The 17,344-nt window shown below is 37.5% G+C and overlaps 1 protein-coding gene across 1 annotated transcript in view; it reads right to left on the bottom strand.

The window, feature by feature from the left end:
• The window catches only part of LOC148118869 (uncharacterized), a 67,653-nt gene extending 50,561 nt beyond the window's left edge, over positions 1-17,092 (bottom strand). The window contains 2 exon segments of the mRNA XM_087899413.1: positions 16,794-16,943; positions 17,032-17,092. Of these exon segments, the coding sequence (XP_087755539.1) occupies positions 16,794-16,943; positions 17,032-17,092 (211 nt within the window).
• Between the last annotated feature and the right edge of the window lie 252 nt (positions 17,093-17,344).

Here is a 17,344-nt window from a genome sequence, read left to right as displayed (position 1 = left end):
ACCCATTCAGTCTCTCAACCTAAACATATATGATTCACTTCCAGATATTCTATCCTTTTTTCATTTATCTAGAAATATTAGACTGTGGCACTCAAATCAGTTCCTGCTCTCCATGCCACACCTTGACCAAGGGCTTCCTCCTCTCTTCTGGATCCTGAAATGATCCCAAACCTCAACCTCTTTAACTGCCACATTGCTCTCCCCACCATATCTCTCCTTTGCTTTTATTATGTCCTCAGTGCCCACAGGACAGCACCCAAGGTGTTGGCAAAGAAAGCTCACATAGCATATTGGGAAACAATATGTTAAGCAGGTAAGGAAATGGACTTTTGTATCCCCCCAGAGTTGGACTGAATTGTGACCTCATCGGGTACCAGTTGTGTGAACTTAGAAATATGACTTTTTCCATGACTCAGTCTCTTCATTCATAAAAAGAGATGTTCTTAACATTCTCACAGAGCCTTTGAGAGTGTTGTTATAGATGCATCTTACCCTAGTTTGAGACTTCAGGTGACATAAGTGCTTAATCGGGGGTTATAGTTGTCATTCTCACCTTGTGCTTAATTTGGGTAAAACAATGTGACTGGCTTATATTTGCACTGCTGCTTTGCTTCCAACTTTCTGCTATCTGTCTCTGTGCCCAGTCTGGTCTTTGTTACAAGGGACTCATCTCCTTGAGAATGCTGTTGTCTGGCTGAGTTTCCAGTCTGGCTTTCCTCCTTCCACATTCTCTGCTTAACAAATCTCAGTTCCTCTTGGATTCAGTGTCCTCTCTTATCAGCTCTCTTTCCCATTATACATGGAAGAGTAGATTTGTTATAAGGAAAAAAATAGAGATGATCTGTTTAATAAAAGACTGAACTAACTTCTATAAGTAAAATGGAAAGTACCATCAAAGGCTCAGGTGATCCGCTTAGCAGGTGAAGTCTATCCTCTATGTATGAGGATTTGAATCACAGTCCCCAGAAGCCACATCAGCAGCAACAGCACATGACTGATTCCAATGTGTTTCTGGCAAGACAGGAGGTACAAAAGGGACATCTTTGGAAGTTAACTCACACAAAATAGAAATGTACACACATTATCATAAACACACATTAAAGATAGATACTTTTAAAATGAAGTTGAGTATCACTCTTTTGAGGTCTTTGAAGAATTTTGCTGGACATTGCTTTGAATCTGTAGATTGCTTTGGTAAAATTACCATTTTTACTATATTAATTCTGCCTACCCAAAAGCATGGAAGATCTTTCCACTTTCTGGTGTCTTCTTCTATTTCTTTCTTCAAAGATTTAAAGTTCTTGTCATTGAGGCCTTCCACTTGTTTGGTTAGAGTTACTCCAAGATATTTTATGCTATTTGTGACTGTTGTGAAGGGCGTTGATTCTCTGATTTCTTCCTCAGCCCTTTTATCGTATGTGTACAGGAGGGCTACTGAATTTTTTGAGTTAATCTTGTATCCTGTTACATTGCTGAAAGTGTTTGTAAGTGATAGAAGTTCCTTGGTAGAATTTTTGGGATCACTTATGTAAACTATCATATCATCAGCAAACAGTGAGAGTTTGACTTCTTTTCCAATTTGTATCCCCTTGATCTCCCTTTGGTGTCTTATTGCTCTAGCTAGGACATAAAGAACTATGCTGAATAGGTATGGAGAGAGTGGACAACCTTGTCTTGTTCCTGATTTCAGTGGAATTGCTGGGAGTTCTCACCATTTAGTTTGATGTTGGCTGTTGGCTTGCTGTATATTGCCTTAATTATGTTTAGATATGTTTCTTGTATCTCTGTTCTCTCCAAGACCTTTATCATGAAGGGATATTGTATTTTGTCAAAAGCGTTTTCAGCATCTAATGAAATAATCATGTGGTTTTTATTTTTCAGCTTGTTTATATGGTGGATTACATTGACAGATTTTTGTATGTTGAACCATCCCTGCATCTGTGGGATGAAGCCGACTTTATCATGGTAGATGATGGTTCTGATGTGTTCTTGGATTCGATTTGCTAGTATTTGCAATTGACCAAAGCAGCTTATTCATTAACCAATAAGAGCAACACATATACAGAAGGACATCCCACATAATCTTCCTTTTTCTGTCTAAATAAACAAGAAGGTTTTAACTTTAACATAGTAAAATTACATATAACAAAACAGGTATCAAGCAAAAATTATGGTTATAATTAGTCTATTTGTATTAGTTATACAAACTGTATAAGTTATATTAGTTATAGTTAGTCTATTTGTTTCTGACAAAATAAAAGGAAATATACTATCATTTACTTTATCTTTGTGAATCTAAAGTATCATATCTAATTTATCTTTTATCATAACTAAGGGAAATTGTTACTATAAATATCCTCCTTCAACTCCATCAAAGACCCCAGAAACATATAATATTACCTAAGTAAATAGAAAGTGCATTGTAAGCAACTTCAAAAATGCTAGAACTGATAGAGTCATCTCGGTGTCGGGAAAGTCACCTAAAGTTCGTCTGTAACATTGTGGCTTCCATCTTCAGCCTACAGACCTGTAGTATCTGGCAGACTTTTCATGAAGCAGGAAATTTGAATGGCTGTTTTGACTATATTCACAGACTGTCAATCACTTTTTTCTGGGTCCTACAGAGTATCTGGATGAATCAGGAACACAGAAGGACAGTCTCACCACTAGGCAAGATCAGCAGTCATTTTTCTGTGGGTAATGCATGTTCAGTTTATACAGCAAGAAGTCCAAGCAAATGCAGTTTCTTGCCCAGATGGCTAGCAAACTCTATAAAGAGACTCTTTGATGCCCTTCTTCCTCTTGAAGTAATCTATGCTGAGAGAAGGTGAAATGTCTCACTGTCAAGAAAATCTAAGTTCTTAAAAACTTTAAATGAGATATTCTGTAGGTCTTTGAAGATTTGAAGAATATCTGTCTAACTGAAATATATCTATGTATATCTGGAAAACCTAACTAACATGATTAAAAGTTTATTATTATAGATGACTACCTATTAATCTGTATTCCTTAATTGTACATTGCATTTTTAAATAAGCTGCACAAACATAATACCTTAAACAAGAGCAGAAATACATATATAAAATGTATCAAGATCAACTTTAAATTTTATCAATAGACCAAGATCCATACCTGCTGCGGGAGCTCCTTCCACTCCTTCAGCCAATAACCGCTGAGATACCAGCCCATTGGGGTGCAGTCTCTCTCTCTTTAAAAAAGCAGTGGCTGCCGTCCACTCTCTCCCTGGCTTCCGGCTCTGCTTCTGGCTCCTAGACTCCTTTCCTGCTCATGCAGAGGGGCTGTTGTCTGGGACAGTAATCTGTAAGTTTTTTCCCCTTTGAATAAATAACTGTTCTATTAATCATAATTCCAAACTGGTGTGGGATTGTTTGTGACTTACGCCTTCACATACCAATGCAAAGTATCCATATGTGTTTCATATCCCGCTTAATATTTTTTAGAAATTAATTATGACAATTAATCACTTATAATCAACCCATTGAAATTAAAGGAAGCATTTATAAATAATCATTTTAAGAATTCAGGCATAGCTTTCTCCAAACTGCTTCCTGGTGTTTATTGGGTGAAATAATTTCTGAGTTCATGGAGACTTTTTGAGGGGTCGTGTTCCATCAAATCACATTAGCCTGGAAGGAATCCACAGGTTCTCAACTTCTGTGTAAACATAAAAAAAAAACCTCTTTTTCAAAGCAACATATCCTTAGACCCAAATTTTGAAGTCAAGATACTTTTATGTTGGCTTAACTAGCAGCCCTTAGAATCAAATGTCTCTCTCCAGTCAAATTTTAAAGAAAACACAATAATATACATAATTTAGACTCTTTAAATATTCCATCATTACATGACTTATTTTTCCTCACTCCTTTAATCTAGGATTGTCTGTACTCTTTTATATTACTTTTACTGTTTCCTTAAAGGTTTTGTTTTATTTTTAAAACTATTTCTTTTTGTAGCTGTCTGTACTCTTTTTCTTCTATCACCCAAACCTATGTACATCTTTTAAACATGCTGTGATGCATTCTGAGGTTTATTTCTACCTCAACCTGTCTTTACTGTATATTTGTAACCATTTTCTGACCAGGAAAGCTTTAAAAATCGTAAGCAGCTTGATTTCAGTGACCTTGGATGCTGGCTCTGCCTCTCTTGGACCTTCAGTGTGGTAGAGGTATGTTTACTGCCAGCTCTGCAAGTCATGTTCATCACCAAGGATACAGCTGGCCTGTGTTGACATTGAGCAACTTATGACACTCTGCTCACAAACCCTAAGTGCTCTATAGAAGCACCTTCTGAAAGAGCCAGAATTGTTCACACTTTCAGGAAAAACCAGGAATATTTTTCTTTAAGAAGCCACATAGCTTTTGCTACCAATGCTGAATCAGGAAGTCTTCTAGTAAAAGAATCATGCCTCTGCTCAATGCCAGCAAATATAGCCTATCTGAAAAAAAAAATGGAACTACCAAGAAACTGTGCCTGACTCATATCTTTGTTGGTCTAGAAGTCCTCCTTATCTTTTAAGCAATTTTAGGTCTTCTGTGGATCCAAAACCCTGACAATGAGTACCATTTTGTAATAAGAGACAACTCTTTTTGTCCTGGCCACCCAGACCCAAATAATCACACAGAAACTATATCTATCACTACAGCATTTGGCCAATAGCTTAGGTATATCTTAACTAGCTTTAACCTCTTAAATTAACCAATTTCTATTTATCTGTGTATAACCATGAGTCTGTGGTCTACTGATAAGGTTCTTGGGGCATCTTTCTTCTTCAGCAGCTCCATAGCATCTCTGTGACTCTGCCTACAATCTTTATATATCTCTTCCAGCCTGGCTATATTCTGCCCTGCCATAGGCCAAAGTGGCTTTATTCATTGACCAATATATAAGAACAACATATATACAGCGGGACATCCTACATCAACATGATATACCACGATTGTTTTCACTAATATCCAACAGGAAAAATTTCTACCTGAATCCCAGTTACGTTTACAGGTTCTGCGGAATCTTAGAAACTGATTCAATAACAGATAGTTATCTGTATACTTTATCAGCCACATGCTACTTTTAATCCCAGTCAGGCCATTGAAAGTGCTGTACTCAGTCTAAATTCTGTCATGTCACAATTAAATATATGGGATCATTAGTAATAACCTTTATAGACAAAAATTTTGGATGACAGTAGCAGACCAATCTAACCATTAATGATCTTTCCACTTTATTGGCATGTCATCATCTCTCATTTGGGGAATAACTTACTGTTTTACCAAGTCCATGTTCATAGCAATTGATAAAATTGTGAAAAAAATAATTTGAGTGTTTTTCATTTATTACAGTAGACAACCATACATGTTGTTTTTGTCTCTGTAGCAGTGGACTGGTGACTGTTTTCAAAAAACTATGAAGTAAGTGAGCAGGTTTTCTTGAAATTGAAAAGATTATTCTACAACCCCTCCTCCCCCAGTATTCAGTGGAAAGCTTTGGGCTGGTTCTGTAATGAATATTTTCTCCCTTGGCTACCATTCAAATAGAAGTCCTTTCTTTCTTTATCCCTCTCTTTCTTGTCTTCCTTCTTGCCTGCCTACTTACCTTCAATCCTTTTCCTTTATTTTGTGTGTGTGTATGTGTGTGTGTGTGTGTGTGTGTGTGTGTGTGTTTGTGCCACCAAAGGAATTTAGCATTATGTTTAAGTTTTTTTTTAATGCTTACTTTTTTATTGCCTGTAAAATTAGTGAACAAATATTCCAAGGATTTTCATGACTCTCCTCTCCAAGATGGACATAGGTTAGACTCATCCCGGTAAGCCACAGTCAAGTTGTAATACAGATTATTAGGAATGGGTAAGAGCAATATGTGAGAGTTAGCCAAGAAGAGGCCATATTTAATGGGCCAGGCACTGTTTAAAAGAATACAGTTTCCATGTAATTATTTTGGGTAAAACTAGCCAGGAGCCAGGTAGCAGGAAGTGGCCCACCACTCCTTTTACTGCAGAGTGGCTGCCCAATGTGGTCTACTAACTCCATGTAAAACCTTAGAGGGTTTAAAAAGGAGAGAGAGAGAGTGTTTAACACAGCTTTTTGCTGTTTGTGGGTGGCCTGCCTCAGAGAGAATTTGCTGACTTATCAGCCATATAAAAAAGCCATGCCTCTTTAAAACAAGGCTTCCTGGGCCCTGTCACCAGTGCAAACTCCGGCTATGGAGCATTTCTGGGCCCAGATGTTTGTATGCCCACTTGGGATCAGGAAGAACATACTCTGAAACCATACCAATGGCTCACCGCTCCCTACCTGTACCTGGGCAGGTGGCGAGATCAGGTTTACTAGGTGTGTACAAGTGGGAGAGCATGACGGATTTCCACTGCCATACACATAGATGTTTCCAGGCTGTGCATTGCTCTCCCTGGCAGATTAGGCTGTAACTGAAATAAAAAGCTCATTCTCAGAGTTAAAGTGCTGAGTGTGGCTCCTACCTGGAGGCAAAAAAAAAAGGGTGGGCTGTTTTAAAACGCTGGCTTTCTGGGCTATACTCCTACCACAACCTCTGTCTCTTGCAGGAGACAGAATTTGGATGGGGATTTGTGAGTAAAAAATGCTTGCTTGCTTGATGGCAATGTGGACTTGCTGTGTGCCTGGAACTCATAGGCACCAAATGGCTGAGGCAGGAGCAGCTGTGGCTCTGTATTGCCATGCTGAACTGTGCTGATCTCAGGCAGGATCTATTGTAATTACCATAATAACAGCTCAGTTAAGGTTTAGACTGGGCAGAAAACAGGTGGTACCGAATTGCCCCTACGTGGTGCAGCAAGCTAAAGTTTTTAAAAAGCACTTAGCATTTTAAGAAGTGCTCCTGGATAGCAAAGAATTACAGATTCACAATAGGACAGACTTAGACATAAAAGACCTCTAAATGGGTTATAGTGTTACATGGTGTCAGGTAGACGTACATAGGCTTAGGAGCGAGAAGAGAAAGAGTATTAAAAGTCATAAAGTAAAGTTAGTGCTTTAAAAAAGGGGTAAAGTCTTTAAAAAGACAAAGTACAGATAGTTATAGATTAAAAGAAATAAAGAAAAATAAGCCATGGAAAAATGGAAAATTCACAGAGAGTTTTGATGTTGTATATTGCATTTTCTTTCAATTTTTTGACTGTGAAGGAGCTAAATACAGAGAAACATTTCATTGTGCTGACTGTAAAACTAAACCGATATATATGTTCTAAAGGTAGAATGACTCCAGAATTTGAATCTAAAGATATGATGCTTTGGAAAAGAGGTTCTTCTTTTGTTTTCACAAAGGATGAGACCCTGTGGATTGATTTTATCCCAATATGGTATGATAGACCATGCCCTCCTGAAAGGTTGCCATGAACACCTTCAGAAAGTTATTTCACTCAACTGCCGACTGAGATGAACCTAGCACACAGGTTATACCATGAAAGACCTGAATAACAGCACCCCCATACAGCACAAAGCAGTTTGGAGAAAAAAAACTGTGTCCATATTCTCAAATATTGTTTATAATTGTTCTTTTCCATTTAAAAAGGGATATGATATAGATATAAATAATTTGCATTAGTATAAATCTTGATTTTTTGGTATAAATTTAAGGTCAATCTTGTTATATGTATATGTATTTCTGCTCTTGATTAAAGTATTGTGATTATGTAGTTCATTTAAAATGTAATATTTAGTTAGGAAATATAGGTTGTTAATGGATAATCATCAATAATAATCAAGATTGTAGTCATGTTTATTAGATTTTTCTAGATATATAGAGGTATATTTCAGTTAGATAGTCATTCTTCATATCTTTCAAAGACTACAGAATATGGCATTTAATGTTTTAATAACTTAGGGCTTTTCAGGACATTGAGACATGTCTTCTCCAGGCAGCACCAATCTACTTCAAAAAGAGGATGGGCATCGAAGAGGCTCCTTATGGAGTTGGTTAGCCATTTGGGAAAGAAACTGCTCTTGCCTGGACTGTTGCATAAACTGGACATGAAGACCCCACAGAGAGAGGACTGCTGAAATTGCCTAAAGGTGAGATGGTCTTTTGGGGTTCCTGTTTCATGAAAGATTCTGCAAGATATTATGCAGGACACAGCAAATAGTAACTGAACTGCCTTTGAAATTTCCTGCTTCATGGAAATGTGTGCTGGAAACTATGGGCCTGTAGACTGAAGATGGATGCCCCAATAGTACAGAAGAACTTTGCGTGACTGTACAGGCAGCGAGATGTCTCTGTCATTTCTAGAGTTTGGAAGTTGCTTATTTCTTGTTTACTTAAGTAATATTGTATCCTTCTGGAGTCTTTGATAGAGTTGACAAATAAATAGATATTTATAGTTTTCAATTGTTATGATAAAAGATAAAAGAGATATAAATATTTTAACTGTAATTCTTGCTTTATAACTGTTTTGATATATGTAATTTTACTATGTTAAAATTAAAGCCTTTCTTTTTTGTTTAAACAGAAAAAGGGGAAATGGTTTAGGAGGGTCTTTGGTCTATGTGTTACTTTCATTGGTCAAATAAAGAAGCTGCCTGGCCTTTTGATAAGTCCAGCCCTTAGGTGATGGAGTAGACCGAACAGAATTCTGGGAGGAATAAGGCAGTGAGGCAGATGCCATAGCTCTCCTCTCCAAGATGGACGTAGTTTAAACTCATCCTGGTAAGCCACAGTCACTGGTGATACACAGATTTAATAGAAATGGGTTAATTAGGATGTGAGAGTTAGCCAAGAAGATGCTAGATATAATGGGCCAGGCACTGTTTAAACGAAAACAGTTTCCATGTATTTATTTTGGGTAAAGTTAGCTGGGAGCTGGGTGGCAGGAATTGGCCCACTGCTCCTTTTAATACACGTTACTGTCTTTGCTTGTAGATCTTGGTAATTCTGGATGAAAACTTCTTCTTTCCTTCCTTCAAGTTACTTCTCCCCACTTCCTAAAGTGAAGAGAATTTTACTTATTTAAAAGGAATTGTCCTGGTTATGGGGGCATTCAGGTTCTAGAACATCATGATCTATACAATCTCATACTGTCTCAAGAGGAACAAAAAACATATTTCATTTCAAAACAGTTATATTATTTGATGCTTTGTAGCAGCAAATATGTAGTTACTTCTATTTCTTTGTAAAAAATATCAAAACAATAGAGAATAATGACAGAATAAAATAATAGGTTTCTATTTCAATGGGAAGTCTTATTTTTAGATAAAAATTTCCTTTAATATGGTTTTTGTTTATGTAAAACTAAAGGTTCAATAATTCATAGTTTAGCTTCCTTTCTTCATATTGCATGTTATGAAGTAGCTTTCTAGGAACATTCAAGTCAAGAGCCTTGCTTAGTAAAGAATTATCAAACACACTTAAACTAGGTTAAAACAGTTTTCTTCTGGGTGTCATGGGAAAGGATGTGAATAAAATATGTTCTTTGAAAATGTCTTTACCAAACAAGCTCCTCCAAGAGCAGAAGCCAGGAGCAAGTCCAGTTCTAGAAGCCAATCTAGTCCTGGGACACTGTGGGGTCAGGACTGAGCCAGTGACCAGATCCAGAGTCAGCAATCTTCTAAGAGAACTAGATGGCAGGAAATAGTCAAATTTAGAGCTGAAATCAATAAAACAGAAACAAAGAAAACAATACAAAGAATCAATGAGAAAAAGAGTTGGTTCTCTGAGAAAATCAACAGAATAGATAAACCTTTATCCAAACTACCCAAAAGGCAAAAAGGGAACATCAAAGTTAACAAAATCTGAAATAAAATGAGGGAGATAACAACAGACATGGAATACAAAGAATCATCAGGTCATATTTAAAAAACCTGTACACCACAAAATTGGAAAACTTAAAGGAAATGAACAACTTTCAGGACAAATATTACTTACTAAAATTAAATCAAGACCAGATAAGAAAATTAAACAGACCTATAACTGTTTGCTGATGATATGATAGTTTACATAAGTGATCCCAAAAATTTTACCAAGGAACTTCAACAACTCATAAACACTTTCAGTAATGTAGCAGGATATAAGATTAACTCAAAGAAATCAGTAGCCCTCCTTTACACAGATGATAAAAGGAATGGGGAAGAAATCAGAGCATCAACACCCTTCACAATAGCCACAGATAACATAAAATATCTCAGAGTAACTCTAACCAAACAAGTGGAAGACATGTATGACAAGAACTTTCACTTTTTTTCCTTCAAAGATTTAAAGTTCTTGTCATACAATTCTTCTACTAGTTTGGTTAGATTTCTTTATATTTTTTTCTTCAAAGATTTAAGAAGACACCAGAAAGTGGAAAAATCTTCCATGCTCTTGAGTTGGCAAAATTAACATAGTAAAAATGGCAATCTTACCAAAAACAATCTACAAACTCAATGCAATGCCTATCAAAATCCCAGCAAAAGTCATTACAGACCTCAAAAGAACAATACTCAACTTCATATAGAAAAGGAAAAAACCCAGGATAGCCAAAACAATCCTGTACAAAAAGAGAACTTCTAGAGGCATCACAATCCCTAACTTTAAACTCTAGTACAGGGCTACAGTACTGAAGATAGCCTGGTTTTTGCATGAGAACAAACAAGAGCACCAATGGAATCAAATAAAAGACCTGGATATCAATCCACACATCTTTGATTACCTGATTTTTGACAAAGAAGCACAAAATATCAAATGGAAAAAAAGAAAGCATATTTAACAAGTGGTGGTGGAATGACTGGATATCAACATGTAGAAGAAAGAAAATAAACCCCTATCTATCACCATGCACAAAACTCAAGTCCAAATGGATCAAAGACCTCAACAAAAACTGAATGCTATTGAAGAGAAAGTGGGAAATACACTTGAACACATTGACACTGGAGACCACTGTCTAAATATAACCTCAGCAGCACAGACAATGAGAGAAACAATTACTGAATGGGACCTCCTGTAACTGAAAAGCTTCTGTAAAGCAAAGGACATGGTCAACAAGGCAAAATGACAGCCTACCAAATGAGAAAATATTTTCACTAACCCCACATCAGAGAGAGGTCTGATCTCCAATATATACAAAGAACTCAAGAAATTGGTCATCAAAAGAACAAACAATCCAATAAAAAATGGAGTACAGATCTAAAGAGAGAACTTTCAACAAAGGTATCTAAAATAGCTAAAAGACACTTAAAGAAATTTTCAACATTCTTAGTCATCACAGAAATGAAAATCAAAACAGCTCTGAGATTCCATCTTACACCTGTTAAGAACTGCCAAGATCAAAAACACTGATGACAACTTATGCTGGAGAGGTTGTGGGGTAAAGGAAACATTCCTGCATCACAGGTGGGAATGCAAGGTGGTATAGCCCCTTTGGATGTCAGTGTGGTGATTTCTCAGAAAATTAGGAAACAATCTTCCTCAAGACCCAGTAATACCAGTTTTGGGGTATATATTCATAGCAGGCTCCATTGTGCCAAAAAGACACGTGCTCAACTCTGTTCATAACAACATTGTTTGTCATAGCCAGAACCTAGAAACAACCTCAATGTCCCTTGACTGAAGAATGGATAAGGAAAACTGATACATTTACACAATGGGGTACTACATAGCAGAGAAAAATAATGGCATCTTGAATTTTGCAGGAAAATGAATGGAGCTAGAAAACATTATTTTGAGTGAGGTAACCCAAACACAGAAAGACAATTATCACATGTACTCACTCATAGGTGGTTTTTAAACAGAAAACAAAGAAAGACAGTCTACAAACCATAATCCCAGAGACAATGAGGACCCTAAGAGAGACTTACATAGATCTAATCTACATGGGAAGTAGAAAGTAGAAAAAGACAAGATCTATTGAGTAAATTGGGAGCATGGGGACCTTGGGGGAGGTTTGAAGTGGGAAGAAGAGAGGCAGGGAGGGAAGTAGAGAAAAATGTAGAGCTCAATTTAAAAAGTGGGGGAGAAACTGCACTAGGTGGATCAACTAAGCCATGACAGAAAGAGGAAGTCTATAACTTCTAATCCAGTCTCCTTACAGTGAGTCCTTGGGCCTTAAGATTACAATATAAAATTCTTTTCAGTGGTCATCAAACCATCATATTAGAAAAGAAGTAATAAAGAATAAAGGACATAAGTCACAAAACAGAGTGCTGTGTATATAGTCATTGATAGAGTGAGCCCCTTGTTTGGATACAGAATAATGGGAAATCTATCCCAGGCCTTGCTTAAACAGGGCATAGTAGCGGTGTACCCCTATAATCCAAACACAGAAGCAGGAGGAGTGAGGGTGAGGACTTCAAGGTTATCTTTTACTATGTCTAAGTTTGAAGCCAGATTTAGCTATTAGACACCCTGTCTTTAAAAAAAAAATGTTACCACGTGGTTTGTCTAGATGATTTTATCAAGAAAATAACAACTGTCCCTGTATTGTCACCCAATGACTTTCATTTAATCATTAGGACAAGGTGACACTTGCCTCCAACAAGGAATGCTTGAAAGATTAATGTGAACTTTAAATTCATGATTTAACACCACAGACATAACTGGCATTCTGTTGAAAAGAAGAATAGATTTGTGCTTGGTAAACAGCAGATACTGCATAGAGAAAAATGCCACAACATGAAGACAGAGTACAGTTAAATTGTGAGATACTTATGAAGCTTAAAAATAAATTATTTCTTATTTTCAATATTAAAAAGTGTCTTGGATAACCAAAGTAAAAGTATCACGAGGGAACTGCTCACTCAACAACTTAAGAATATTTTCCATTAACCATTCTACTAGTCTATTTGGAAAATAAAGAACTGGTGACTATCTTAATGTATACTAGAGGAAGAACCCACTAAGGATGCTGAAATGTAGCATGGAGATCCACTGAGAACTAAAATACCTTGGCCTTCAGGGTGATAATTGATATCTACTAAATCAAATTCAGACCTAGATCAAGAGTAAAACAGACAGTACAGAGTAATGGTCATGCAGACCATTTTTAAAGAAATAATATCACAGTGCCTTAAATTTCCCGTGACATTTGTCCCTTGAAGTTCTGGAAGGGGAGGAAGAAAACTTCAAATGGCTGAGTATACAACTTGTACAGGAGTGTTTTTTTTTCCTCTTCCTACTGGTCTTTGCTGTTTTCTCAAAGAGACTTCACTGCACCAGCGATGTCCAAACACCCTTATCCTCTCCCATATGTCTTTAACACTTTATTTTGGATGCTTTCCACATTTTATTAACAGTACTTTGGTTGGTGTTGAGAACATTTTCTGGTTCATGATAGGCACAATAAGTCATAGTTAAAATGAATTAATGTAAAATAATGTTTTGTTTTAGTTTCCTTTTGTTTTCTGTGAAAAGACATTATGACCAAAAGCAACTTACTGAATGAAGGGGTTTATCTGGTTTTCACTTCCAGATCATAATCTACAGCCGAGAAAAGTCATGGCAGAAACTCAAACAGGAACTTAATCAGGAAGCTGACGGAACTCTATTCACTAGTTTGCTTATTCAGATTCAGCCTTGGCTAGCTTTCCTGAACAATTCAAGACTACTTGCCTAGAAATAGTAACACACAGGGCCCTTCTACATCAAGTAATAATAAGACAATACCACAGCCGTGACTCTTAGGACAATATGGTCTTAGCAATTTGTCAAACAAGCCTTGCCTCTCAGATGACTCCAGGTGTGTCAAGTTAGCAATTAAAATTAACCAGCATATAAAAATTGTATGTTGTACAGAAAATTGAAATACCATAAATGATTATTCTAGAATAATTATTATCTATAAAAAATGAGTGACATGCCAGAAATTAAGGAGAGGAAATATTTCAAACTTCCTGAAGTATACTTTGCACTTGTATACATAGCAAAGGATCAGATCCCACATTTGAATGACTAGAGGTGTTTAAAACACTGATGTGGTTGGGAGACGGAAGCTTAGAATTTCTAATTGTCTAGTGGATGGGCTAGGTGGCATGACTTCTAAGCAACTGTGTCTGTGTGCGGTCAAGTCTGAGAAGTACTGGTTTCCACTCTATATAATCAATAGATTGCATTTCCATGCTTGGAAGTTCTGAGTTTGTAGACCTTACTTCACAATGAGGTATTTTTATGTGAAAGAATTTATGAGAATTTCGATAACTGAATGATTAAGAAGATTGTCATTTGAAACTGGTGCAAGTAGTTTCACCAAATTCCCCATGGACATGGAAATATATATCCAGTATGTCTTACTTCTCGCCCTCTTCTATCATCTTCAAACCTCAACTGAAGCAAGGTGTTTATACTACCTAAGTGAACAAAGAACACCCCTAATTGTTTTTATAATATCAGATGCTGGGTGATTACCCAAGACGGATGATATTGAAGTGGATAACAAATTAGATTATAAATTATAATAAATCTACAAATAGCATAGTGATCTTGCTAAGTGGGCAACATCACTATGCTATTTATCTTAAATAAAGTTCATTTGATCCCATACGACCCCAATTCAAAAAGCCTGCTTGCAACTGCTTTAAGCATATTCCCTAGGTGGATGACAATCAGCAGTGGAAAAGTACAAAACTTGCAAAACAGCCCTGACTGCCAACTGCACCATGACCACAGTACTCTGCACCACCATCCTGCCAGGAAACACCTAGCACCCAGGAGAGGGCTTGGGGACTTTCCAGAACAGGGTTTGGGGCTTTTATGGTATTTCTGGGAAATAAGAGGAACAAATAGCTATAGCCAAAAACTGACCCAAAATGCTAACTGTTGTATCCAATTGTTCTGTACCTTATACCCATTATTTTAATGTTGTTGGTTTTGCCTATGAAAAGTTGCTGGAATTGCTGTTCGGTGTGCGCTCAGCCTCTTTGGAGACTAGAGACACCGGGTTGTGTTATCGTTAATAAACCCTCTCGCTTCTTGCATCTGCTGAACTGGTTAATTGAGTCGCGGGGCTTATCCCTCTTGGGCCTGTACCCAGTGGGTGAAGGTCTTTCAATACTATTGTTACAGAACACTTTTGGTTCAATCCTGTTCTTAGGAAAGGGTTTACAGAAATGAGAAAGAAACAATTTAGAAGAAAGTCAACAAAACACAAGTATGGTTATTCACTAAGAGAGAAAACAACTCATGAAAATTTCTCAGTGTATACAGAAATAAAACAATTGAAATTTCACTATTCTCCTGTGCATAAATAAGAAAATAAGACAAAAAATTATTCAAATCAATACTTAACACAGACACAGACTATCTGGGAGACGAAACATGAAAATATTAATGCCAAGAATTCTCCTCTCAACAACCGTTAAGATGAAATTATCACGAGAGTGTGATTAAGACAAGAATGAAAATAGATAAGCCTGTTAGAGACTTTTCAAGATATTAAGGTTTATTTTGAGAACTCTTCTTTCTCCTTTTTTTTCTTTCAGTGCTGGGAATTGAATTTAAAGCCTTATGTATCAGAGACAAGTGTTTCACCACTAAACTATTTTCTAGTCCTAAGAAGAATTCCTTTAAAAGAAAAATTAAAAGACATCTTTTTGGTTATCTAAAATAATAATAAAATAGTGCTTCATTTTCTGTCTCTCCCTACTGTTTAATTGGTTCTTTTGCCCAAAGCATATTTTCATTAAAGCCTCAATAAAATGACAGTAGTCATCATAAAAGATTCAAAAGTATTCATTTCTGATTTTATTACTATTAAACTGCTACCACAATCCACCTAACTCTACTGGCTAAAACTAGCCAAGGTGGGAGCCTTAACTGGAAATAACAATCCCCAACAGCTCATAAAAGGATTAAGAGGTTAGAGTCATCATTGTCCTAAAGCTAGATGTGCTAAGCAGTCATGGGAGAATTTATGAGTTCCAGATGCCTTTTCTTTGAGCAATTAGTGTAAGAGCCTAGTCTTACAGTGTATGAGAAAGAGAGCTGAAGCTTCTGAAAACTGTGACTGCAGGAGGCCATCAAAAGCGATGTCCCTCTAGAACTTGAGGGAATAAGCCTTGCTCTGAGAAAGAAAGTGGGAGATCAAAGAATAGCAAAGCAAAAAGACACAGTGCTGCCTCTAAGGACAGCAGGTTCTGACTACAGCCAGATTAAATATAAGATGCGGTATTTTATTCATTGGGGGGAAGACAGTTGTGGACAAATAGAAAATAAGTTTCCTTTGGTGTAGTGTCCTGCTGTACACCATGGGACCACACACACACACACACACACACACACACACACAGCCAAAAATACCTCTTTATTGTGTTCCAGGACAGCTTATATAGGGTCTCCTTCCACACCCTAACTCTCAGTTGCAAGTCAACCAGAAACCATTCCCCTACCATCAGGAATTCCTGAGGGTCTCATGCTCACAGCAGCTGCAAAGCAAGTTGTTTGCTCAGAGCAGCTGCAAGCACAGTAAAACAGGTTGTTTACTCCAGCAGGCAGGAGGGTCACAGAAAATTCATGGTCTGGAGGTCCACAGTCCCCAACATCTCCCTCTTTTCTGTACAACTACACCAAGGTTCTGGACTGGAATAGGCTTAGTAGCACCAATATGAAAACAATAAATTGGAAAAGGCCTTAGCAAACATAGTTATTCTACAAGATAGCCACAGCAGCCATCTGGCTGATGGCAATTCCAGTTGCCATGGAGGCCACAGTGGTAATGGTGATCTCAAAGCCGTGGTGATCTCAAAGTCTCAACCAGGATGGCTCAGGATCAGCTGATTAGCAGCAGTCATAAATGCTGGCCTTGAACTCCAGATCCTCCTACATCTGCCTCCTTCAGCAAATCCTACCAACATGCACCACCACAAACGGCCAGGGCGGCTCAAGCAGGTCAGGCATTGACTGGGCCAGGGCAATGAGCCTCCTGTTGCTACTGGGAGCCAGGGCTTCAAGTGGGCCCCAGGGACCTTCCACAGCTGCTGTGCGCAGTCTCTTGAATCCTGTAGGAAAGTTCACCACTCGCACTACAAACTCTTGGGAGCACAGAGCCAGGGACCACTGCCATCTCCCTGTCCTGCTGTCCCCTACGCTGTTCCCCCTTGGTCCAACAACCTCCAGTAAACAACCATTTAGGGAATTTGGGCGTCATTATCTCTAAACTACTTCCTACTGTTAATTGGGCAAAGTAATTTCAACAACAAAGTATTCACAACAACCTTTTGGAGGGTCTTGGTCCATAAAAAGAATCCAATGGTTCTCATCTTCTGTGAAAACAAAAGCAGAACATCTTTTGCAAAGCAACAACTCCTGAGACCCAAATTTCAAGATATCTTTCTTAGCAGTACCCAGAATCAAATGTCTCTCTTCAGTCAAAAAATCAAACACAATAATATACATAATC

The sequence above is a fragment of the Myodes glareolus genome, chromosome 20 (genome assembly GCF_982192425.1).
Source record: "Myodes glareolus chromosome 20, mMyoGla1.1, whole genome shotgun sequence".
Taxonomy (NCBI): domain Eukaryota; kingdom Metazoa; phylum Chordata; class Mammalia; order Rodentia; family Cricetidae; genus Myodes; species Myodes glareolus.
This window is presented reverse-complemented; position numbering and strand designations above follow the sequence as displayed.